At 38.4% G+C, this 24,553-nt stretch overlaps 1 protein-coding gene across 1 annotated transcript in view; it reads right to left on the bottom strand.

Annotated features, from left to right (window-relative positions):
• Positions 1-280: 280 nt before the first annotated feature.
• The window catches only part of SEL1L (SEL1L adaptor subunit of SYVN1 ubiquitin ligase), a 51,529-nt gene continuing 27,256 nt past the window's right edge, over positions 281-24,553 (bottom strand). Inside the window, exons 7-21 of the mRNA XM_080809128.1 lie at positions 23,642-23,695; positions 23,491-23,550; positions 21,850-21,931; positions 21,352-21,506; positions 18,154-18,210; positions 14,928-14,996; positions 13,438-13,515; positions 12,281-12,343; positions 10,932-11,019; positions 10,458-10,606; positions 9,524-9,689; positions 8,875-8,949; positions 7,733-7,905; positions 3,877-4,005; positions 281-1,201 (exon numbers count right to left, since the gene is read on the bottom strand). Coding sequence (XP_080665254.1) covers positions 992-1,201; positions 3,877-4,005; positions 7,733-7,905; positions 8,875-8,949; positions 9,524-9,689; positions 10,458-10,606; positions 10,932-11,019; positions 12,281-12,343; positions 13,438-13,515; positions 14,928-14,996; positions 18,154-18,210; positions 21,352-21,506; positions 21,850-21,931; positions 23,491-23,550; positions 23,642-23,695 — 1,608 coding nt within the window. The 3' untranslated portion in view covers positions 281-991. The remainder of the gene's footprint in view (positions 1,202-3,876; positions 4,006-7,732; positions 7,906-8,874; positions 8,950-9,523; positions 9,690-10,457; positions 10,607-10,931; positions 11,020-12,280; positions 12,344-13,437; positions 13,516-14,927; positions 14,997-18,153; positions 18,211-21,351; positions 21,507-21,849; positions 21,932-23,490; positions 23,551-23,641; positions 23,696-24,553) is intronic.

Below are 24,553 nucleotides of genomic sequence, written 5' to 3'. Positions count from 1 at the left end.
GGCCACATCCCGGCAATCATGTTTCCAATCTAGAGAATTCAGGAGGGTGAGATCTGTTCTTTTGCAGTAAGAAATGCAAAGGAAAATGGAACAAATGCTTCATCTTTCGGGCAAGTGTGTCTATCATCTTGGTACCCCACCCAGAGTTCTTTAATATGGTTTTCTAATTTCTCCCACTTAGTCCATCCTCTGGCTTCTGGATCAAGGCTCTGTATACTCAAAACAAACAAGCAAATTACACTGAGTAAGTGGGGGCAAATTCACATGTTAGCTCAAGGAGTCAGTTCACAATGTTTTATATATTCCATTCCAGAGAAGTGAAGTTCACATAAAACTCTTTGACACGCCTTTCAGTCTCTGAAGGAGAGAAGTATGGTAGAAAGTATGACAATCACCAATAATAAGAAACCTCGCAGCCTTCCCTTTTAAAATGACCAATATGTTGAATATATATATTTGCATGTGGATTGGTAAAAGTTTCTCAGTTATTGCAGTCCTGAAACGATCTGAAGACTTTTTTTTGTTTTTGTTTTTTTACTTAAAAGGTAAGTTCTGTTTTCAGACTTTCAAACATGTTAAGGTTAAACTTGCAACTAACTGGTTTTTCCTTTTTAACAGTGATCAGTTTTTAGTGTTGATGCATAAGACCTTAGAGGTGGTTGATAGAAGAACTTATGCACATTGAGAGAATGACCGAAAGGACCCAAGAAAGACAGCTGGGTACAGCAGACATTGAATGTCTCATATGTTTCCAGACAAAAATGGGGGGCCCACTGAGAGCTGTTATTCCGAACGGCACTGAAACAAACATTCAACTCAGTTTAGGTGAGAGTTACTTATCCCTGAAAATAAAGGCATCAGATTCTAAGCAGCTTTAGGAATTCAATGCTTCCTTGTGCCTCTTCCAGGAGGTGACCGCTGATCCGAAGTCTGGTATCAAATGCAAGTGTTCTCGGTAAACAACTTCCTTGGTTGTCACTGCTCACGGCTGTTACTGAGGTGGCTGCTGCTCTGGCGGCCCCTCCTGCTGTGCTGGCACCGGCCGGGGCCCCGGGGGCCTGGGCAGAGGCATGTCTTGGTGCTGCCTCTGCCTGTATGCTATAACTGTTCCCAAGAGCAACGCGATGATGGTCATGAGGTAAAGGTCCCACTCAGGTCCCAAAAGCTGGTCCATGTCAAGCTGGGTGAACATATCTCGAATCTTAATGAGAATAATATGAAAATCATTATGATCACTAAAATGGCAGAGAAGGAACTAGGAAAAAAGTTACATCACAAATTAGAGATGAATACAGAACTTATTAAAATCGTTGGTTTTAGGAACATTTTGCAATGCAGTTTAAAAAAATGGCTTTAAAAGCCTTCAACTGAAACAAAAAATAACGTTGTCTCAGGAACTGAGTTATTATTTTTTAACAGTAGGTAATACAAGTGTCTAACAGGGTTCCTTTCCATTAGTAATCCAACCCATTCGTTTCCTACCATTTTTCACAGAAAATATTTACGGGACAGGGAGAGCCAAGGGGGGAATGATCAGTATCCCGATACGCCTGTCACCCAGCTGCTGCGACGGCACACAAGCTGAGAACCCTGTTCTAATGACAGCAAGGGACTTCACATCTTCTCTCATGTAACTGACGATGGCAGGAATTCCAGTATTTAATAGCTGAATGACTAATACTTTTTAGAGAGGATTTAACTAAGTCTTTAACACCTGAATTTGAACTTAAAAGTTATGTTCTACGTCTATAATACTTTGTTTTAGTGTCACTTAGGAGAAGTCATTACTGATATTTTTGGACTGCTACCTACCTACAAAGGAAATAAACATGGGGTATAATCCTTTAGATGAAATAAAGTTATATTTAAAAATGTCCCCATATATATTTGTAGGTGCAGGTGCTAAATTTTTCTGGAAAAAGATTATAAGAAACTATTAACCGTTTCCTGGGGTGGGACCTGTGATAGGAGATTTTGTGTTTTCTGTATTGTCTGACTTTCTCATTCTTATCTTACTTATTACTCTTTTTTTTAGTTGGAATACCTACATGGTAGGATTATGGAGCACTTAACTGTCTTCTTTATACTTCTGAATTAAAAAAAAAACAACAACAAAGATCGAATACGGCATGACCAAATCCTAGACTATAATCAGCAGTTTCTTAGTCCTATAAACTGTGAAAGAAAAGGGTCTGAAATAGACCCAAGAGAAACAGCAGGCTGCCCCACTGTTAGCTCTTCAATTAAGGGAACAAAGATTGTTTCCATTACTGGAGGGTACAGCACGCCTGGTTATGAATTTGCCATGACAAATGTATAAGCAATCGGGAGGATGGAGTCTGACACCTCTGGCCCCTGGAGCACCAAGCACGGAGGTCCGTGGCGGCACAGGAAAGGGTTACAGAAAGGAGGAGCACAGACTTCATACATCTGTGTCACACAGGAGAAGCCCGTTCTGGAATTGAATACTGATGCTGTATCAACCTGTCCTGAAAGATTTTAACAAAAGGTTAAAATATCCTCCTATCCTGGTCTGGAGTGAACTGAAGTTAAATAGCCCTTGATTCAGCATACATTTTAGGACTTTCAGAGTTAAATCCTGTACCATTATGAGGGAGCAGAGGTAAACCAAATGTAAAAGAGGAGAACCCCAGAGCACCTACGCAAAAATACAGGTAACTGAAGTCAGTGGTTTTGAAAGGAATGGGGAACCCACCTCTGATCTGGGTTCTACCATTAGCTTATTTAAGTAGTTCAAAGTAATTTTACAGAACAAAGTTCTAGTGGTGTTTTAAACATGTTTCACACTAGCAGAAGAACCTGAAGTACAACAGCCTGGGCAGGTTCTCAGGTTCTACTTCTCCCCTTTTTTAAACTTCTCTTTTAAGGGGCTGGTCTGTCACTGCCGGGTAGTTATCTGACTTACTGTTTACTGAATTTAGTTAACTACTCTTTCAGATTGCCAAGGGTTGGTCTCAGTTTTCTCTAGACCAGAAGACACCTGCATCAATGAAAACTGCTTCAGCACCCGGAGCCACCGTCCAGTGCTACCTGAAAATGTACTCTCTGCGGCTGCCTTCACCCCATACCTGATGCAATATCCTGGACTTCGCCTGGGGGGGGAAGGGACGGCATCAGACACTGGCAGGACACTCCTCCCCTCTCCCTAAACTTTTTAGATACAAACCTCTGGAGTGAGCAGCTTACGTCATTTATATTTTAATTACAAGAGGCATGGAAGGTCGCCTGAATGGCTCAGTCAAATAACCAACTCTTGATTTCGGCTCAGGTCACGATCTCCCGGTCTTGGGATGGAACCCAGCTCAGGCCCCACATTCAGCAGGGAGTCTGCTTGACGATTCCCTCTCCCTCTGCTTCTCCCCCCATTCATGCATACTCTATCGCTCTCTAAAATAAGTAAATCTTTTTTTTTTTTTAAAGATTTTATTTATTTATTTGACAGACAGAGATCACAAGTAGTCAGAGAAGCAGGCAGAGAGAGAGAGAGGAGGAAGCAGACTCCCTGCTGAGCAGAGAGCCCGATGCAGGACTCGATCCCAGGACCCTGGGATCATGACCTGACCTGAAGGCAGAGGCTTTAACCCACTGAGCCACCCAGGCGCCCTAAAATAAATAAATCTTAAAAAAAAAAAAAAAAAAAAGGGACATGGAGCGCCTGGGTGGCTCAGTGGGTTAAAGCCTCTGCCTTCGGCTCAGGTCATGATCCCAGGGTCCTGAGATCAGGCCCTGCATCGGGCTCTCTGCTCAGCGGGGAGCCTGCTTCCCTTCCTCTCTCTCTCTCTCTGCCTACTTGTGATCTCTGTCTGTCAAATAAATAAATTAAAAAAAAAAAAAAAGGGGACATGGAACACTTACATTTGTTTCCCGTACGTACTGCAAGAAATACACCACACCCAATTTGCAGAGTGCTAAGAAGACTGGTACTTGTGCGTCTGGGCTGGCTTCAGCTGCCATGTCATAAAAACGTTTTGCAAGGTGAATGTCCTAGAATATAGGCAATAAACCAGAATTCATCTCTTGTCAAAGTAAGTAAAAATATTATTTAGTTTATATATTTGGATATCCGTTTATATACTTAGAACATTTATTTTACCTTTCAAGTCTTCATTTTAACATTTCCCGTACCTAAAGGAAAAACCCAACCTGTAACTGGGTAATATTTCTTTAATGATCTGCTTCATTTCAAAAAATTTAACTGAAAAATTTTAAGATTTAGCTCATGTTCCTCCTGCCTCGTGTCCCACTTGCTGTGCGGATGTGCTGTCTACAGTTGCTTTCCTATGCATAACACAGGTCAGGCTCAAGATTTCCAGGGGTCACCTGTAAGTCTCAAGTTAATTTTTCTTACTTAAACTTCAGTCAGTATAATCAGTTTCTGGTTTCAGTTTGGAGCAGTGATCTTCAAACCTGGTAACATGCTCATGATTTTTCAGAGGTTGCTTGCATATATAGTGTTAAGGGATTCCCATTCTGCATTTCCCTGCCTTAGACATATTTCTTTAAAAGGTGAAACAAGTCATTATGAATTCTGGCCCAGACTGGAGTGTTCTGCATGCAGATAGAAGCCGAACCGCACAGCGGGATGCTGTGAAATTTTCGTTTTACAACCTCACCTTTTCCATGCCCTGACTATTGTCAAAGAAGACCAAACGCCAAGGAAAGAATTCCATGAGGCATGGGAAAGAGAGGCTAAACATTAAAAAGGACTTTTTCCACATAGTTCAATATAAGCAGTTACTTTCAGCTGTTCCCTAAACTGTCGCTAGGGTGTGTCATTAGTTAAAAAGAAGGTTCTTTTCTGTTACTAACAGTAATAGTATAGTTACTTGGTTTTTAAAAAAATATAACAAGTTTTTTTTGGACTGCCACATTTTTCAAGATCATGGACCAAACTTTATGTGGTAACATTGACTTTGTGTGGGTGATTTAATAGAGTAATTAAATCTTATCAATTACATTCTGATTTACTCCATGTAACCAATCTTCATTTAACCCTTAATATTTTTCTAGCTGTACTAGATGCTGGACTGAATAGTTTTTAATAGTATGAGTGCTTCTTTCTCTAAAAAAAGGTGACCATAATGTCTTACAAAAATTAATGGAATCATTTTGATTTTTATATATGATTAATTATTCTTTAAAGTTGCATCCCAGAGTTCCCTCCCCCCAATTCTTATCTGTGAAATTCTGTGCTTTTTATCATAGTCTTTATTCACAAGAATTTATATAAGCTATACATTATATTACAAATTATATTATGAGAATACACATTGACTAATTTTCTTGGCTTCTAATCTATTACAAAAACAGACCGTTAGAGTTCCATTACTTTAAGTCTGATTGCTTTAGGTAAATTATTATGAAGTGTATTCCATAAAAACCGTAACTTATGTGCAATCTTTATATTAGTCGCCAAGCACATATTAATTTTATTTGAATTTTAAAAATGAAGTCAAGGAAATCGAATTAAAAAAATGAAAAAACGAAGTCAGACTTGCTGACAAAAGTGAAGTCTGGTCTGGCTGACTGGTCTGACAACTAAGAGAGGCTTCAGTAACTTGGTAACATGGCAGACTCTTCCTCAAGCTGAATGCACTCGGCCTGCAGTTCCAGAGTCTTGATAAAAACTAATATTTAAGTTTCTAACATTAATATAAATGTAAAATATAAAAATTTACATACTGGAATTTAAAAATTGAATATTCAAATGTGGTAAAATAAAAGGCACTTGATCAAAAATAGTGCATTAGCAAAATGAAAATGAACAACTTGCTCTTAAGCATATTAGGTCAATCAAGTGTCTCTAAGTGATAGAGGGAGGAATATAATTAGTTATTTGATAAATCTTGGTAAAGCCTTTTGGTACTCCACCTAGAAGCTGAGAAAGTGAATGGTTCCAGTGACCAGGGAATAAGTACATCTTTTCCAAGTCTCTAGTTTCCAACTCTTTGCTTTCAACAAGATTGAAGGGGGACCTAACCAAGTTGTCAGTGATAGATCGCTGGAAATAATCTTAATGACAGATCACTGATTTCTGGCATATGTTACAGACTAAATGTTTGTGTCCCCCCTAAATTTCTATGTGGAACCTCTACTCCCTTACGTGATGGTTGGGATTAGGAGGTGAGGTCTCTGACACGTTATCAAGATTAGATGAGGTAATGAGGGCAGAACTCTCATAAATGGGATTAGCATCCTTCAAAGAGTCTTTTTTCCCCCCTAAATTTCTATGTGGAACCTCTACTCCCTTACGTGATGGTTGGGATTAGGAGGTGAGGTCTCTGACACGTTATCAAGATTAGATGAGGTAATGAGGGCAGAACTCTCATAAATGGGATTAGCATCCTTCAAAGAGTCTTTTAAGTGCTTGCTGCTGCTCCCCGCCCCCCCACTCTCTCCTCAGATAAGGACAAAAGCCAGAAGATAGCAGTCTTGGACCCAAGAAGCAGCGCCTCAGGCACCAAATCAGGCACCAAATCCCACACTGCAACTTCTCAGCCCCCAGAACTATGAGAAATCCTGTTATTTAAGCCCCCTGAAAGAAGACAGCATGTAACTCTAAAGCAGTTTAAAGAATTAAATGACCTTGCTATAAGATTCCCCCCATTTGTATATACTTGTTTATGTGAACAAGATTCCAGGCATATATTTATAAAAATGAAAAATGAAATTCATGCTAAATCTCCTCAATAATCCTTAAACTAATTTTTAAAAGAGGCTCCATTCATCTCATCAAAAGATACAAGTTCAGTAATTACCACAAAAGTCTCCCATCCAAGTACTAACCAGGCCCGACCCTGCTTAGCTTCCGAGATCAGACGAGATCGGGCGCGTTCAGGGTGGTATGGCCGTAGACTAATTACCACAAAAGTAAAATTTTTGTGGAATTTATAGTATTATGTTGATTTATTCAATACTGTATTGATAACTAACCAACTATGACTAATAATATCTCGTGAATTTTTCTTAGCACTTAAGCCTATGATCATAGGAAATAAAATTTTAAATTTGAGTTCAACATACTTTGTTTCAGGTAAGTATGATCGAGAGATCAGTAAAATATGAATTCAGGAAGAAAAGGAAAAGGTATCATTTTCATTTAATAAGTTTGCTGTGTATTTTTAAAAAATCAATAATGAAGATATTAAAATTTTGGTATTTAGAGTAATTCAATCATTTTTTTAAAAAGTGTTGGTGCTTCATATAGCTAGAATTTAGATCCTTTGGAGCTTATGATGAAAATTTTTAATGCCAAATTAAAAATGTGAAGAACACACAGTTTTTCAAAATCCTCTTAAGGGCATAAAGGCAAGAACATAAGAATGGTTCTAAAGAATGTTAGACTATATTAGAAAGGCAGAAGACTCAGAAATAATTAATCAGTAGCAAATGTCTTAATTTATTTCAAAATAATTGAGAAACAATAGAACATGGTTGAATATGGACAGATGGTTACTCAAATAAGGAGTTACCGATGGAGGCAGCACTGTATTTCTGTTTTAATCAGTCTGTTTTTGGCTTACTGTCCTAAACATAGCAGTGTGTGTTTGATGACGAGAGATGGGCTTCCGAAATATTATAAAACTGTCTCATAACTTAGAACCTAAAATCTGAGCACATTCCAAAGAAAGCTTATTTTCTACAAAAATGCAGACGATTCCCCCAAATCACAATTACACCATTCAAACATTTGTTTTGAAGCCACACTCACCTGCTTAATGCCTAGTCCTTTCTCATGCATATATCCCAGATTAAACATAGCTTGTGCACTGTGTTGCTGCTCGGATGCTAGACGATAATGAATAAATGCAGTCTCGTAGTCTACGTCAGTGCCAAAGCCATAGAAATGGTAGTCTCCAAGCTTAATTCTAGCCACGGTATAGCCTTAAACAAAAATTAAATGCAAAAGTGCCAATAAATAAAGTGTGTTTTAAATAGACAAAGTGTTATTTCTCCTATTGACATGTTTACATAAAATAGACTTTTAATTTTTAGCACATAAACTTTACAACTAAGCCTTTAAGCCAAGCTATAAATTCAATAAAGACTTAACCTAGAAGAAGGCTTTTTAATAGTCACCAAGAGGTAAGACAAGCTGGGTGGTAATCCCTATTTCATCATAATACTCTTCAGATGAGCGTGTTCTTGTCTATCATGCCATTTACACTATAAAGTAGTTCAACTGGCCCACTGTTCAGGTTTGAAGAAGGGATGACCAGGCAATGTTGAAAGGAGTATGTAGAAGAAATATTCAAACAAAAAAAAGGGGAAAGGTTAAAATCTTTTGGGGTTTTATACTAGTATTTTATTATACATTCTACTCAATTCTCATTTTATACAGCACACTGGCCTCAAACTAAAAACCAAAGAGTAAGACATAACATGATATAAACATCCAGTACAAAGACCTCACAGTTCAATCTAGGAACCTGGGCACTAGAACTTCCGTTTTTTTTTTTTTTTTTTAAAGAGTTTACTTACTTATTTATTTATTTAATTTATTTTATTTTGACAGAGATCACAAGTAGGCAGAGAGACAGGCAGAGAGAGAGGAGGAAGCAGACTCCCTGGTGAGCCGAGAGCCCCATGCAGGGCTCAATCCCAGCACCCTGGGATCATGACCTGAGCCGAAGGCAGAGGCTTAACCCAGTGAGCCACCCAGGCACCCCTAGAACTTCCGTTTTAAGAATAACTAACTCATGATGCAAACAAGGTAAGCAATAGAGGGTCTGTCTGCTTAACTTCAAGTCGGCGATGACATTACTCAGTTTTTTGCAGGAGATAAAGCAAAGCGGAGACAGTGAAGAAAGGTCCCCGGGGTAAGCTCTTACCCAGAGCGGAGCGGCCACTCACCTTGCGAGGCGGCCCTGTTCCAGTGCAGCAGAGCTCTGGGGTAAGTCTCGTTCTCCCCCACAATGGTGGCTTCCCCTACAGGGCAGACGCCATAAACACAAATCAGGCACTTAAGGACAGGCACTGGACTTTTAGGCTTCATTTACAAGCCAGCGTGTAAACATTACTTAAATAAGAATTGGGATATGGCAAAGATTGAATGAAAAAATCATTGTATTGACATCAAACTAGTATTAGAATAAAATACAGAGTTCAAAGGACTCACTGCCTCCATCCAGGATGCATTATTTCCTGCAGCATGTTGTATCCACAGAACTAATAAGGAGACTAACTACTGAGCCACTTCTAAGGACCTATATATCGCTGGAAAAACAGTATTGTTATATCTGCTGTATTTTGAAAGATGGATTTACTGGAAGAAGTTAACTCTGTGACAAATGACAAATCGATTTCTACTGTCAACTATAACATATAAAACTAACTCGGCTGGCTTCGGGAGCTGAGGGAAATTACTCAAGCACGTATGTTGTTCATGTCTATTTACAACAAGAAAGAAGTTTCTTTGTGGCTTTTTGCTTTAAGCATGAACAGGTGACGGGATGTGAACCTTTGTATTCTAAAGCCAAGGTGGGACTGCGGTGAGCCTTACTCTGATCAAGAATGAAGGCTGCATTGCTCTGCGCCACCTCGTAGCCCTGTTCGGCCAGCAGGAGGTACTGGATCACGGCGGCATTATAGTCGCCGTCTTTATAGCTGTTATAGGCCGTCATAAGCCTCTCGGACCAGCGGCCTCGTTCACATACATTCTTGAACAACTGTGAGAAGAGGAGAAGAAAAACCCGTAACAAAATAAGGAGCATATGCCAGAAAATCAGTTTTGCACTTTGGCTTCCAGTGACTGTTAGGCTACCTCTGAATCTCTGGCAGCTTAATTAAATACATACAGAAGTCTGGGATTTTATTTGAAGCTTTCAGTTTGTCTTTAGAAGAGGCTTATAAAAATAATAGTAAACAATTATATACCGTTACCCTCACCAGGCACTGTTCTAGTGCTCGCTTTAAGTACAGTATGTACAGAATTTGCCTTAAAGCTCCCAAGAGGTCATGGGGAACACTCCATGAGGTAAGACCTATTAACCACCCCATTTCTCAACCAAGGAAACTGAAGCACAGGGCAGTCTGGAAATTGCACCAAGCATTCATCAAATGCCAACCTGAAGTGCCACTTATGAGAGAGCTAAAGAGATGTTCCCTTTGGGAGACGACAGCATTCCCCTTTACCACATTCATTCACCAGAGACTTTTTTGGTGCTATTTCAGATGCTTTCCAGGTGCTAGAGAGACTGCACACAACGCCCCCTGTCCTTATAAACGGATTCTAGTGGGGAGAACCACATGAGATCAATAAGCATGACAGTGACACACCGGCCCTGAGTCTTCCCTCAGTGTATCAAAGCTAATAACGGGTTGAGTCTGTTTCTACTCGAGACGAAATCATGGCAAAGAAAACCAGAATTAAAATGACAACCTTTCCACCGGGGAAAACTGATGTCCTGTGTATGAGTCTATAGAAAAGCCCTTACCTCCACTGCAGTGTGACACGATCGCATCACACCTGTGCCGCTGGCGTGCATCTGTGCTAGGTTATAGAAAGCCAAGATATGTCCTCCCTGAGAAGCTAAATTAAAATACTTCAAGGCCTGTTTATAATCCCTCTTGACTCCAATGCCATCTGTAACAAAAATCACAAGAAAGGTCAGAAATAGTCTTAAAGAAGATTTAGCTGAAGCACCAGAGAAGCTTTACATAATGAGTAAAATTAAATGAAATTCAGAATTCTTACTCAGGAAAGATGTGAAACTTACTAATGCAGATTAGTATATTAATACAGATTAGCATAATTTACAATGAAAAGCGAGATGCACAAATCACTGAATTGGGAGAATATTTATCAGCGAGAATGTGATAGCTCTCATTTCCATATCACAGTGGCATCTAGTGGGTAATAAGTAATGTAGGTCTTGGCACATCCAGCGTTTGATGCCAATGTTACTTACTATAGTACATAGAGCCGAGCTGCAGTTGCCCATCCACCCAGCCTTGCTCAGCAGCTTTCTGGAAATACTTTAGTGCGAGATCATAATTCTGTAGGAAAAGAGGTCACATGACCACATGATGAGAAAACTCAAAAGGCTGATCTACTCAGAAGTTAGGAGAGTCATTCATTAAAAAGAGTTAACAAAACACATACAAGATATTCTCAAAGAGCCATTAAAAAGACTACCTTCTAAGCTTTTATAATATACAGATGGTAGTCTATATCACAGAGGAGTTAATATATTTAAGACTGTGAACAATCCATATGTTCATTCTCAGAAAGCCTACACAATGCTCATTCTGGTTCTTTGGAAAAACCTTGGAACACAAGACCAGGACTTAAGAAACACTTGTCTCTTTCCTATTAACCAACAAATCTTTTGGAAACCTCAATTTGTCTAACATTAAATAAGGAAAATTATTCTCTCCTTATTCATTCTTCCCCTGTGTAGCTTATCAAACACTGTATGATTATTAGATTTCAAATATTATACCTATCATGGAGAAAAATTAAAACAAAGATTACTACTGAATTTTCTTGTCCTAAAATGATAGAAGGAATCAAAATGAGAACACACTACTGTTTTCTGTGCTAAGGAACACCTATAGATTAGAATCCCAAACTTAACTACAGGCCCATTAAATACATTTTACTTGGAAAGATCATACAGAGAAGAGGGAGCAATGAGACTCTCGGGGCATACAACATGAGGAAGTAGTACAGAAGGATGAGAAGCAATGGCCTAGGAAAACCAAGAGAACTTGCAGAATTTCAGGGCAGAAAGAGTTTAAGTGATGTAGAATCAAAAAGTCAACAGAAGTTGACATTTGGGAGGTTACTGGTGACCTGCAGAGAGCAGTTACAAGGGGCAGAAGTCTGACTGCTAAGAGCTAAAAAGTGAGTGGTAGTCACTAATACAGTTCATTCTTTGGAGAAACCTGGCTTTGTAGTGAAGGACTGGAGAGAAGAGAAGTAGTAGCTAGAAGAGAAGGAACAGAACAGAAAGATTTTCTCCCTTGAAATGGGAGAAACAAGCATTTTCTTAGGCTCAAGTGAAGAAGCAGGGAGGGAGAAGTCTTGGAGAGATGGAAGCATAGGTAGGGTAGAGAGCATAGACAGCATGAGAGACAGCTTCACATCTTCAGTAAAAGTGCCAGAGACAGAGCCATTCGAAGAAGGCAGTTAGTATGGTGGGTACTGGGTACTCAGAGAACAGGAAAAGTTTCAGCTTTTCCTATTTCAATAGATACTTCCCTACCTCACCAGCTGACTGCCTGTTTAAGTCAGAATGTTAGACCAAAAACTTACAACTTGAACTCCTCTTCCATAGAGGTAAGCCATTCCAAGTCCACTCTGTCCAACAGGGTTGCCCTGCAAACCAGAGACAAAAGAGTGAAAGGATTAATTAGAAAACTAAACAAAACAAAAGAACAAAAAATAGGCAAGATTAAATAACTACCAAAGAAGTAATTTACAAGCATATTCAAAAAATGTCTTTGCGTTTTTCAATTCAAAATTCTCCTTCCCATCAGGTTAAATGAAATGCTGACTTTCAGAGATTTGGGGGGGAGGGGGTCTTTAATAATTTGCTGAAAAAAAGGAAACAGTACATTTATCTAAAATTAAATTTTGGTGACTTACCTTATGACCACCTGTTCCACGAGTTTACGATAGAAAACATGACTACTGTATTTCTTCTTCTTAAAATTAAAAGTAGGTCACTTTTGGGGTAGTTTTTCATTGGTAACCTCCCTCCCCAATACAGAAGGAAGATGCCATGGTGTAAAGTCAAACACCATGTAAATAAGCAATATTGGGATCAGGTGGCAAAGATAACACTTAAGGTTACTGGAGTGCCACAAAACAAAGATAATCAACTGTTTTAAGACCTGAAAGAGAAAAATCTAAAATTCAACTTAAACTCGGACGGGCAGAGGCATCTTTTAAAAAGTGTCTCAGCATCCCCTTGGGAAATACTCAACTGACATTTGGAACTAAAGTAATACACAGCTGGTGAGGAAATAAACGTACACACTGGAGGCATACAGAGTCTTAAAAATTCGTACGTAGTTTTCTCTGGGGCAAAGAAGCCCTAGTTTTATATTATGATTATCAAAAGTACCCAGTTATGTAAGTTTTAAAGCTCAAGTTGCAATACAAATAGGGCAAATCATAATAACTTTCATTTGCATTAGTAAAATCAATATTTCTCCAATGAGGAAACTTCTCAATGAAATTGAAACAGAGGTCTGACATTCAATCATTTGCACCCCCCAAATAAATTGCTTTTTATTGGAAATATTTTTTTTCTAGCCAGTCCATTCCCATTAATCTCATCTACGTAAGTGCTTTCAGTCATTTCAGGCATGAGTTGGTTATGACTAATCCTTCAGTATAATAAACTTATTTATTAAAATAATAATAATATGGCACACATTTCAATACACTGAGTCATGAGGTCTTACCATGTCAGCAGCTTTCTTAAAGTAGTGAAGAGCTGTCTCATTACTTTGTGGTACAATATCACTTCCCTCTGAATACATCTGAAAAACAGAACCTACTTTTATTAAAAATTATACCCTTCTCACCTATAATGTATTTCTATCTCATCTCATTCTGGTTTTTGTTAAGTATTGTGAAATCCTGGAACAGTTTAAAATTCCCCATCGGATATTTTAAATTTAAAAGTAAAACCTTAAAAGTAAACAATATTATTATATCCTCTTTGTCATAACAAATTTCTTACTTTTCTATAAACATGAATATATTAAAATCAGTTCACAGATCAATCTCAGGAGGAGAAAACCTTTTATTCAAGGTGAATCTTTTCTCTCACTCTATCCCAGGGCAGTCAAATGGCTGGAGAGTTGCTTGGGGTCAGTGATCACATGAGAGAAAGGGGTGCTACTGACAACCTCCGCTTCCCTCTCTCTTCCACCGCGACTTCCCTCAGGGTAAGAACTAGGGTAGGCCTTATGTTCAGGAAAAGAAATAACTGAAAGGTTATTTTAAAGGTTTCAAGCACTAAATGACTAGAATACCAGGTACGGAACATGATAAAAGGGCCAAGAGAAAGAAGAACAGAATGACCGAGGCTGTTTTCATCCACGTATATATTTAGAAAATGGCAATGAAAATCTTTTTCTGAGATAGGGTTAATTAGGAATTCAGAACAAGAACTGAAAGGGCTAGAATGGAAAGTTCTTAAAGGCTTAACAAAAATAGATGGGGAATACCGATTTCGATGCTATAATAGTGGGGATGTCTACATGTATGGTTCTCAGGCCCCAAATAACTGGTTGTGATTATGTGGCAAATACTGATAAGATTTTTCTATTTGTAAGAATTTTTGTGACAGATTTATTCTACCTGAGCATCCTAACCTTAGGATTTAGTTATGGATGAAAATATCCACTGATTTATACTGTATTTGCTTTCAAAATAATGAAAAAGAAAGTTTTGAAACTGTGGCATGTTATATGGAATCTATTTGTTAGGTCTCTAGACTTGTTTTCCTTGCTTAGAAAAGAACTGCACTGACGGCTGGGTGATGGCCATCACACTGAAGATGATTAAAGTCTACGGACAAATTCCAACAAACTCTTTGTTGCCTCTACTCATTTGGAAGACAGGCAATTATGACAGACTTAGCAAAAAACCCACACAGCATAAAGAAAAAAAGTCCTCATTATTGCATATGATACACACAAAGCAGGAGCTCAATGATAGCTAACTTCAAAAGGAAATTAACATACTGATGAAGAAATGCTATTTCTTTACGTTACCTAAGAAAATGCCTGGAAGTCTCACTTACCTTACCATAAAACACAATATCCTTATATTGGAAATTTTATTTTCAGTTTACTCTTGGTAAACTGTAGATTGTAACTACAACATCTGCTTATTATGTAAACACCTCTTGTTATTAGGTAAGAGTTAGCAGGGTGTACAGTACCTTTCCCAAGAAGGCCATGGCATGTGAATTACCAGCATTAGCTGCTAAATTGAAGTAGTCAAATGCTCTCTGTAAGAAAAGAGTTTATTAAAATAATTAGTTTTTATAGAATCTGCCTTTCGCTTTTAACCAAAATAATCATTTCAGGAACATTTAAAAAAATCTTGTAATATGGCAGCATCTCAGTTTATATTGCATTATGACATCTCTTGGTTGCTCCAGGTACCCACCCCTCTTCATGCCCAATCCATCACTGAATTCTGTAACTTTCACCACCCAATTCCTCTTGAACCAACCTATGATCTTCCACTACAATTCTAGGCTAAGCTACATTATCTCACACCTGAACTTCTGGAACTCCCCTCCTTGGACTCCTTGCCTTTAGTCTTTAGTCACCCAAAGCAACAGTTCAAAACACTTTACATGCTGGTCCCTACAGCCCCTTGACATTTTGCAGGGAGTCTACTGGCGTGAACAGACACTGCTTACTTCAGTACTGTTCAGCTTGCTCTCTGCACTCTGGTCCTTCCTGCCTCAGGACCTGCCACCTCCTGCTTATTAACCTTACTGGACCCTTTCATTCTCCTTAATAACAACAATCACAATTCATTACATGTTTGTTGGTGTGATCATTTAAAAAAGTATCTAATATTTTAGTTCTATTAAACTTGAAGCTCTGCAAAGACAAAAAGACCAAAGCTATTTTATCTAGCATTGTATTCTGAATGCCTAGCAGTGAACAGGTACATTAATGAATTAATGCAGTTCTGTACTGGGAACTCCTTTTATCCTTCTGAGAAGCTGGTGAAAAAATTTATTGTTGTGTAGGTGTTTTGCAAGTAGGCAGCACATACCAAGGATATCCCAAAACTTGTATAAAAGGCATTCGGCAGATTGTTCTCTCACCTGACATTTTTATCAGCCAGTTCATCTGGCCTAATGACATACATTTGAATGACCTAAAGACAATGAAAGCAGTCAAAATGCCACCTGACTTAAAACAAACAAACAAACCATGGATATTTGGTATAGTTTTAAGTGATAAGTGTATTTTGTTATCATCTACGTCTTAAAGTTGATGGGATATGGAAGTGAAATAACCTTAATTAGAATTTTTTTTTAAAGATTTTGTTTGTTAATTTGACAGAGATCACAAGTAGGCAGAGAGGCAGGCAGAGAGAGAGGGAGAAGCAGGCTCCCCGCTGAGCAGAGAGCCTGATGTGGAGCTCGATCCCAGGATCCTGAGATCATGACCTGAGCTGAAGGCAGAGGCTTTAACCCACTGAGCCACCCAAGCGACCCCTTAATTAGAATATTTAACTGTTACGGCAGAATAAGTTTTATTAGTCTGACAAACATTTACCAATAACTCATTATGTCCTAGGCATTGTCAGGTGCTGGGAATAAAGTGGCAAAGTCCACGCTCTTCTGTAACTTACGTTCTAGCAGAGGAAAAACCTTAATTATATAATTAGCAAATTTACAATGGGTAACGGCCACAAATACAGATTTTCGGAAATCATACTGTGGTACATGACCTATTCTGGAATAGGGTTAGGAGTCTAGAGAAACATTAGGGGAAGAGATACTGGAGTTGTATTCTGGAGGATGAGTAGGAATTAGCTACGTAAAGAAAGGAGGCAGGATGATATACACTCTAGACAGAAGGACTAGTATTCCAGAAATCCCGAGGTAGTTTCTTCACATTTTCAAAGACTTGAGAAAAGGTCCATGTGCTTGTGACTCAGAAAGCAAGGACTGGTGAGGTAAGCAGAGACTGGTACAAATCCTGGAAATCATGTTAAATAAGGGTTTTGGTTTTCAAGCGACTGGCAATTATGGACCATTCAAGAGTTTATTTTTTTAAAAGATTTATAGATAGATAATTTATGAATGACAGACACACAGCGAGAGAGGGAACACAAGCAGGGGGAGTGGGAGAGGGAGAAGCAGGCTTCCCGTGGAGCTGGAAGCCTGATGTGGGACTTGATCCTACGACCCTGGCCTGAGCCGAAGGCAGACGCTTAACGACTGAGCCACCCAGGTGCCCAGGACCACTCAAGAATTTAAAGCAAGGGAACCACAGGATCAGGTGTGTGGTTTATAAACACAGGCTGCTGCTTTTGAAATGCAAGCAGGAGATGACTCACACAAGTGGCAGGTGTACTGATGGATACAAGCGAAGAGATGAGCAAGAGTTAGGGCATAAAGTGCACAAAAGCTGGATACAGATCTGATTGCTATAGTTGTATACTCCTAATTTCTCACAAACTCAACAATGATTTTCCTCAGTTCTATGAAATATTTTCTTTTTCAATGATTTTATTTATTTATTCATAAGAGACAGAGAGAGAGAGAGAGAGAGAAGCAGAGGGAGAAGCAGGCTCCCTGCCGAGCACGAAGCCCATACTCAATCCCAGGACCTTGGGATCATGACCTGAGCTGAAGTCAGATGCTTAACTGACTGAGCCACCCAGACACCCCTGAAATATTTTCTTTTTTAAAAGATTTTATTTATTTGTCAGAGAGAGAGAGAGCGAGCGAGCACTGGCAGACGGAGGCAGAGGGAGAAGCAGGCTCCCTGCCAAGCAAGGAGCCCGATGTGGGACTCGATCCCAGGACACTGGGATTATGACCTGAGCCGAAGGCAGCCGCTTAACCAACTGAGCCACCCAGGCGTCCCACCCCTGAAATATTTTCTAATAGAAATTTTAAGACATACTTCTACCACATACTTATAGGAAACCAAGTTACTGTGTATGTATTGTTGGCAATATTGAGAACTAGATTTCAGAATTTAAAAAAAACCTTCCCACCATTATGAGGTATAATCACATTTTTATTATTTATTAATCAATTTATTTTTTAATTTTAAGATTTTATTTATTTGATAGAGAGAGAGAGATCACAAGTAGGCAGAGTGGCAGGCAGAGAGAGGGGGAAGCAGGCTCCTTGTTGAGCAGAGAGCCTGATGCAGAGCTTGCTCCCAGGACCCTGAGATCATGACCTGAGCCTAAGGCAGAGGCTTAACCCACTGAGCCACCCAGGTGCCCCAATAATCACATTTTTAGTCTTCAGTTTTTTCAGGGGTTAGTTGGATCTTGAAAGATCATTTGTGATGACTGTCTAAGTAACAAACTTGATACTGTCATTGATAAGAAATATATCTAGAGCATCGTTTCCTTCTACAACGTGAAGTACAAAGCCCTGGGAACAAGAAAGTTACCTGATGATTTTGTTCTACTCCACGCCCTCCATGCAGATGCAGTTGCCCCAGACCAACCTGGAAATTAACAAAAATGAGCAACAGTAAATGGAAGCAACTGGTGTGTCATTAAATTAGACCAATAAGAAAACATCTGGTCATAAAAAGGTTTTCTCTTTAGAATTCAAAAAAGTGAAGACTTAGTCTTAACTCCTGAAGATATTACTCTACTTTAACCTACATTTTTTAAAAACTGAAAATGCCTGCTTTAATTACAAGGTATCTTTCTGAAATAAAGATGAAATCAAGGTGACTTCAGGCAAACTAAAACTGAATTTGTCACCAGTGAACCCACTCCGAAGGAAATGCTAAAGGATGTTTTGTAGTAGGAAGGCAAATTATCCTGGGAAGCCTGAAGATACAGTAAGAAATAAAAAGCAATGGAAAGTTAAACTTATGAATGTATCTAAATTATGTGCACTGTATGTAAGAATATCTTGCACGATTCAAAAATACATAGAATTAAAACCACAGAGTTGTCTAAAGTTTGCACTGTCCAAGAAATGGCAAAAGTGTTCATTTATACTAGACTTTGATAAAAGAGTAGTAAAACAAAGTCCAACTATCACCTTAGGAGAGGGGAGGAGGTATAATAGCAAAAACACTGAAACCAAGAGAATGTAAGGAAAGAGATATGAAGCAGCATGGAAAAGCAAAATGAAAGAAAGCAAGCAACACAGAAAATATAAACAAAAACATATTATTCATTACTTTTAATTAAAAGACTGTCAGAATGGATTAAAAAAATAATAGTCCGATATGCTTCTAAGAGACATACCTTAAACATAAGAGGTTGAATACAAAAGACAGAAAAGATCCTCCATATGAATATTAACCAAAAGAAAGTGGCATAGCTAGCTAGTATCAGACAAAGTACAATTTAAAGCAAAAAACATTTCTGGAGATAAAAGAGGACATTTCATGATATACAAGCTAGTTTAACAAAAAGATAACAATATTAAGTCTATATGCACTCCACATGGCCTAAAAAGCATAAATCAAAATTGACAGAAATAGAAGACAGAGACAAATCCACACCAAAGTGGGCAATTTAGACAATGCTGTCTCATTGCTGGATAGAAAAAGCAGGCAAATTTAGTAACGATTCACAAGATCTGAACAACAGGATTAAGAAACGAAATGAAACTGACACAGAAAGAACGCTACAACCAAAGACTGTAAAATGTACATTCTCTTTAGTACACAATATTTGCCCAAACAATGGACCATAAAGCAAGTCTCAGCAAATCCAAAACAAATAAAATCATACATGGCATATTCTTCTTTTTTTTTTTTTTAATTTAGATGTAGGCTCCCCACTGAGCAGGGAGCCCGACGTGGGGCTTGATCCCAGGACCCAGGGATCATGCGCTGAGCCAAAGGCAGATGCTTAACTGACTGAGCCACCCAGGCGCCCTAGGGAGAGAGAATCTTTTTTTTTTCTTTTTTTTGGAGAGAGAATCTTAAGCAGACTCTGCAATGGGTGTGCAGCCTGACATGGCACTCCATCTCACAACCTGAGCCAAAACCAGGAGTCAGATGCTTAACTGACTGTGTCACCTAGGCGCCCCATACAGAGCATATTCTGACCATAGTGTATTAAGCTAGAAATCAACAGAAAGGTTTAAGTAATAAATCTTCCCTTTATATGAAAACTAAGCAATTCACTTTCTAAAATTACACATGGGTCAGAAGAAATAACAATGAAAATTGAGCTAAATGTAATGAAAACTACAACAGCAAGAAAATGTATTCAACCACATATCAAGATCTATAAAGTTATAGAAGTTTAAGATAGTACTGATGCACAAGACATGCAAGAGAATATGAACAGGGCATTATTTGCAATCACCCAAATCTGGGAAGAGTAAAATGGGTAAATAAGTTGTGGGATTTTTATATAATGAAATACCATGGAGCAATGTAAATTAATGAATTTCAGCTACATGAAAACACATGGATTAATTTCATAAACATAATGCTGAGCAAAAGAAGCTGATACCAAAAAATCCTGTATGATTTTTTTTTTTTTTAAACATAAAATTCAAAACCAAGCCAAACTGATCCATAGTGTTAGAAGTCAGGTCAGTGGGCAACCCATGGGGGGAGGGGGCTGCTGGGATGCTAGCTGTGCTTCATAGGAGGCTCACTTGGTGATAAAGCAGGGGGCTGTATGCCTTAGATTTATGTACATTTTTGTATTAAAGCTGTAATTCCAATAGTACACCACACATGCATTTTTTTAGCTTGAGTTTTCCACTGAATACACTGAAGTCAGCTTTGCACAGTAAGTAGTATTATACATAATTTTTAATGGTTGCATAAAATTCCACTACATGGAAGTGTCAGAGTTGAGCTAAATAATTCCCTATTTGGGGGCATTCAAATGGTTTTGAATTTTAACTGGCTTCTGATATAAATGAAAGATGTTTAGTTAGACAAGATAACTGTATTATAAATTCCATGAGCTAAAATTTGTATCTTTCACTACAATTTTTTTTTTTAAACACTGGATTCCCTTCTGTTAAGTTTTAAAATCAATTGTTCTCAGAAAGTATCATCACTCTATATATCTAAACCAGAAAAGACTTATAAACTGCACAGAAAAAAAGGAAGTCCTCCTTTTTATATCAGGATTATCAGCCCATGAAATAACAAATTATACATGGTACTTTGACGGATATACCATTCAATTTACATTGAAAAAGACTACTTCTGTCCTTGATCTTGAGAAAATTAATGGTCTGAGATGAGCAAAAGAAACATGAACAGCAAATGGCTCTGAAGGGCATCTGAAATTCCAAAAGTTCCAGAGACTTTTTGAGAGTGGCAGTTTTCATCCTTGGTGACTCCAATAAGAGCCTTCATCATCAGTAAGACACTGTTCTGTTCAAGCAGCAGTTTCCAACCATGGTGCAACTGCCTGGCCAGCTTCTATGAACTATCAATGCCTAGGCTACATCCTAGATGAATCCAAGTGGGGACGTCTTGACAGTCTGAGACTCTTGGTACTTTCAAAAATAATACTACTCAGGTGATTCTAACATGTAGTTAATAATGGCTCAGAGCAATGGAAATGTTTTTATGGATGTAAGTGCTTGCCCCAAGATTGTAATATATAATACAGTGACATACGCCATGAGAAGTTTAAACACATACCTGTGCTTGTACATCACCTTTTTCTGCTAGGAACTGATAGTATTGAATCAAATCTTCTTCCAGCATTCCACTATTCATTCCTGGATTTTCCACCTCATCAGGCAGCCGTATTCTCTGTACTACTGAGCCTCCTGTCAGCGAGATATCACTAGCAACTGAAAAGGGGGACGAAGTAGTAACATGGAGGAAGGTCAGAAGGATTGTTCCACAGAGTAGAATTTCAGCTGCGCAACACTGACAGACACTATGCTAACAGTAATCTATAGATTACAAAACAGTAAGTCTTTTCCACAAAATATTAAATAAGTGGTATCCAAAGCACGCGTGCGCGCGCACACACACGCAAAGGAGATCTTCGTCAACTAGTGTAAAGATCATTGCACGTAAGAGTCGATCATGATAATTTCAAGTAGTACAACAAAAGCAGATGTATTTGAAGTTAATTCCATTCTGTTTTTTGTTTCTTTTGATAAGGTGAAAGGCAAAAAAAATAGATACCGTGATTGGCAACAAGACGATAGTGAGTCAGTGCTGATTCACAGCTCTGGAGGACTCCGATGCCAGCCCAGTACCGATAACCCTGTGAGATAAGCTCTAGTGAGAAGACTGCAGGCTCACACGCTCCACTGGCATTCTCGTTGGAATGAATAAAGCCACCCGCGCTCAGAATCTACTTCCGCAGTCCCTTGATCCCAGTACATTACCACCTCATTTATCCTGTTTTAGGTTCTGAGGTAATTTATTCAGCAACTCCAAAAACCAGAATATAGCTGAGAACTAGGAAGTAATGAAGTTCCCACAGAAATCAGAACAGATGCTGTGAACTTTATGGATGAAGTGTGTGCATCTCACGTGTAAGAGAAAATTACTTAGGTCTTGCTTAGAACACATTCTAATCTTATTGTAAACCTGATTTTAACGAAAATGGGTCGATCTACTAAACCAGCAAAGAAGCAACAAATCAGTAAAATAGGGAGGATGAGAGACTACTAGGAGCAGGCACAGTAACATGAGCAAAAAATGGTTTCAGCCTGAGGAGGATATCTAATTATAAAGAACAGGAAAAAAAAAAAAGTAGAGCTCTCTTGAGTCATTCAGCACAGACTCAAATAACTTTACAAACTTTAACAATCCTTTGGGCACTATTGTATAATAATGTGTATAATATTTAATGTTCTTATTCTGTAGCCACTATTTAAGAAGATTGGTAAATAATAAAAAAAAAAGTTATAGGTCAGAAATATTTAACATACTTTTGCCATATAAAAATATACTTTAAATTTCTGGAAAATTCATCTAAAAGGAACTTTTCAATTACTGTCTGAGGAATAAATGTTTCCACCGATGAAAAAAGCCAATGGAAAAAAAAAACACCTTCAAAATTAGTGAGAATGTTTCAGAAAGTTGGAGCAACATCCTTGTTTTTCACTGGCTTAAATTACTTCAGCAGTTTACATCTGTCACAGATGAGATCCAAGCTCCTTGGCATGACGTACAGCCCATTTACATGACTCTTGATGAATTTCCTGATGTTTTACTCTCCAGCCACACTAAACAGCCTGTATTTTCTTGCACGCACCACATTTCTTCATCACTGTCCCTCTGCATGTATTGCTCCTGCTGTCTGAATGCCCTTCCATTTCTATTCATTCACTGCTATTTATCCCTAAGAATTACTTTAGTTACTTCCTTGCTCAGAAGTATCTCCTTCTACCTCTCTTTCCAACACCAGTGTGGGTTAAGAGCTTTTCTAGCTGATTCCTGTAATGATCTCCTAACTTGTGTAAATTTAAAACATAAATCAATTTTCAATGTAAAATAAATTTAAATGTAAAATCTCTGATAACTCAACTGAAGAAAGGATTTTGACAAATATTTCCAACTTACAGAAAATAAGAGAGCCATTTATCACAAAGGCAATAGCCAAAGTCATAATTTCAAAGAAAAATTGTGGACTGTGACAATTTTCATCCATGTGTGGATGCAAGTATTGTACCCATTAACAAGAATTTGAGGAATGTTCAACTGAATATTTGATCTTAATGAATATAAGTACATCTCATTCATGAAAGCTAGAAAAGCTGTGGCCCCTCATGAACCAAAAATTCTCCTCCTCAATGTTACTAAAGTCTTACTTACCAAAACCATGTGCGCTATTAGGTTGCCCCCAAGAGCTCCGAAAGTATAATATACAAGGGCCTGGGAAAGAACAAAAATATCCTTAACTGAACACACGCACACACTGACCCAATTCAAATGGTAGTATACAATAAAGCTTTAATAACATTACCTTTGCCTGACTTGAATTAACACCAAGTCCGGAGGCATAGAGAAAGCCAAGAGCCTGAAATAAAATAATAAAAGTAAGAATTCTTCCCTAGTGATAGTTTATCCACATAGTTTTATGAATAATGATAAGCAGCAAGAATTTTTAGATCCTGAAAGACTTGAACAGTCCAAGTATGTACAACTATGGTTAATTAAAGAGCCTCAGAAATGCCTTCAAGGTTTTACAAATGACACAATGAAATACAGCTAAACAAATAACTAAGTTTAGCTTGAAGATTAAAGACAGCTTAAAAAAATATTACAAAACCAAAGGTAAACACAAACATGGCTTTTACTTTATCTTGATCAACAGCTATATCATCACACTGACACATTACCTATCAAAGGAGAATACACAATGAAAACAGTAAGAGGCTACCAAAATAAACATCCTAGCAATAAAAAGGAGTGGCTAGGGTCATGTTGAAGGGGTAACAGAGAAACCTGTCACTTTACAATGCTGAAGTACACACAATTTTTCATTACAAAAATCCAAACAAAAAAACTCCAACCAACCAAACAATGCATTGATAAGGTTCTACCTTTGCCCACTGAGGACCATGAAAGTAAAAGCTAAAGTCAGAAAGGCAGGTGTGTCATGTGCCAGTGTTCATCAAAATCCATGAGCTCTTCTACATTTCCCAGCCCCCACTGCTCTTGCACTTGGGTAAGGCCACGTGGCTAGGATGCGGCAAAGAGAGATGCAAGACATTTTTAGTCCTGGCCATTAAAAACTTTCCAGAAAATCCTCCAGCCCTCTTTTCTCCCTTCAGAAGGGCTCCCCACGTTTCAGATGGTGCAGCTATGTGGCAGAAGCGGCCCTTGACTGAGTCAGCATTGGGAAGAGAGTGACACAAGCAAGGGAACCGCATCG

Source organism: Martes martes, assembly GCF_963455335.1.
Source record: "Martes martes genome assembly, chromosome: 7".
In the NCBI taxonomy this organism is placed as follows: Eukaryota; Metazoa; Chordata; class Mammalia; order Carnivora; family Mustelidae; genus Martes; species Martes martes.
The sequence above is the reverse complement of the archived record's forward strand: the minus strand, read 5'-3'. Positions and strand labels throughout refer to the sequence as shown.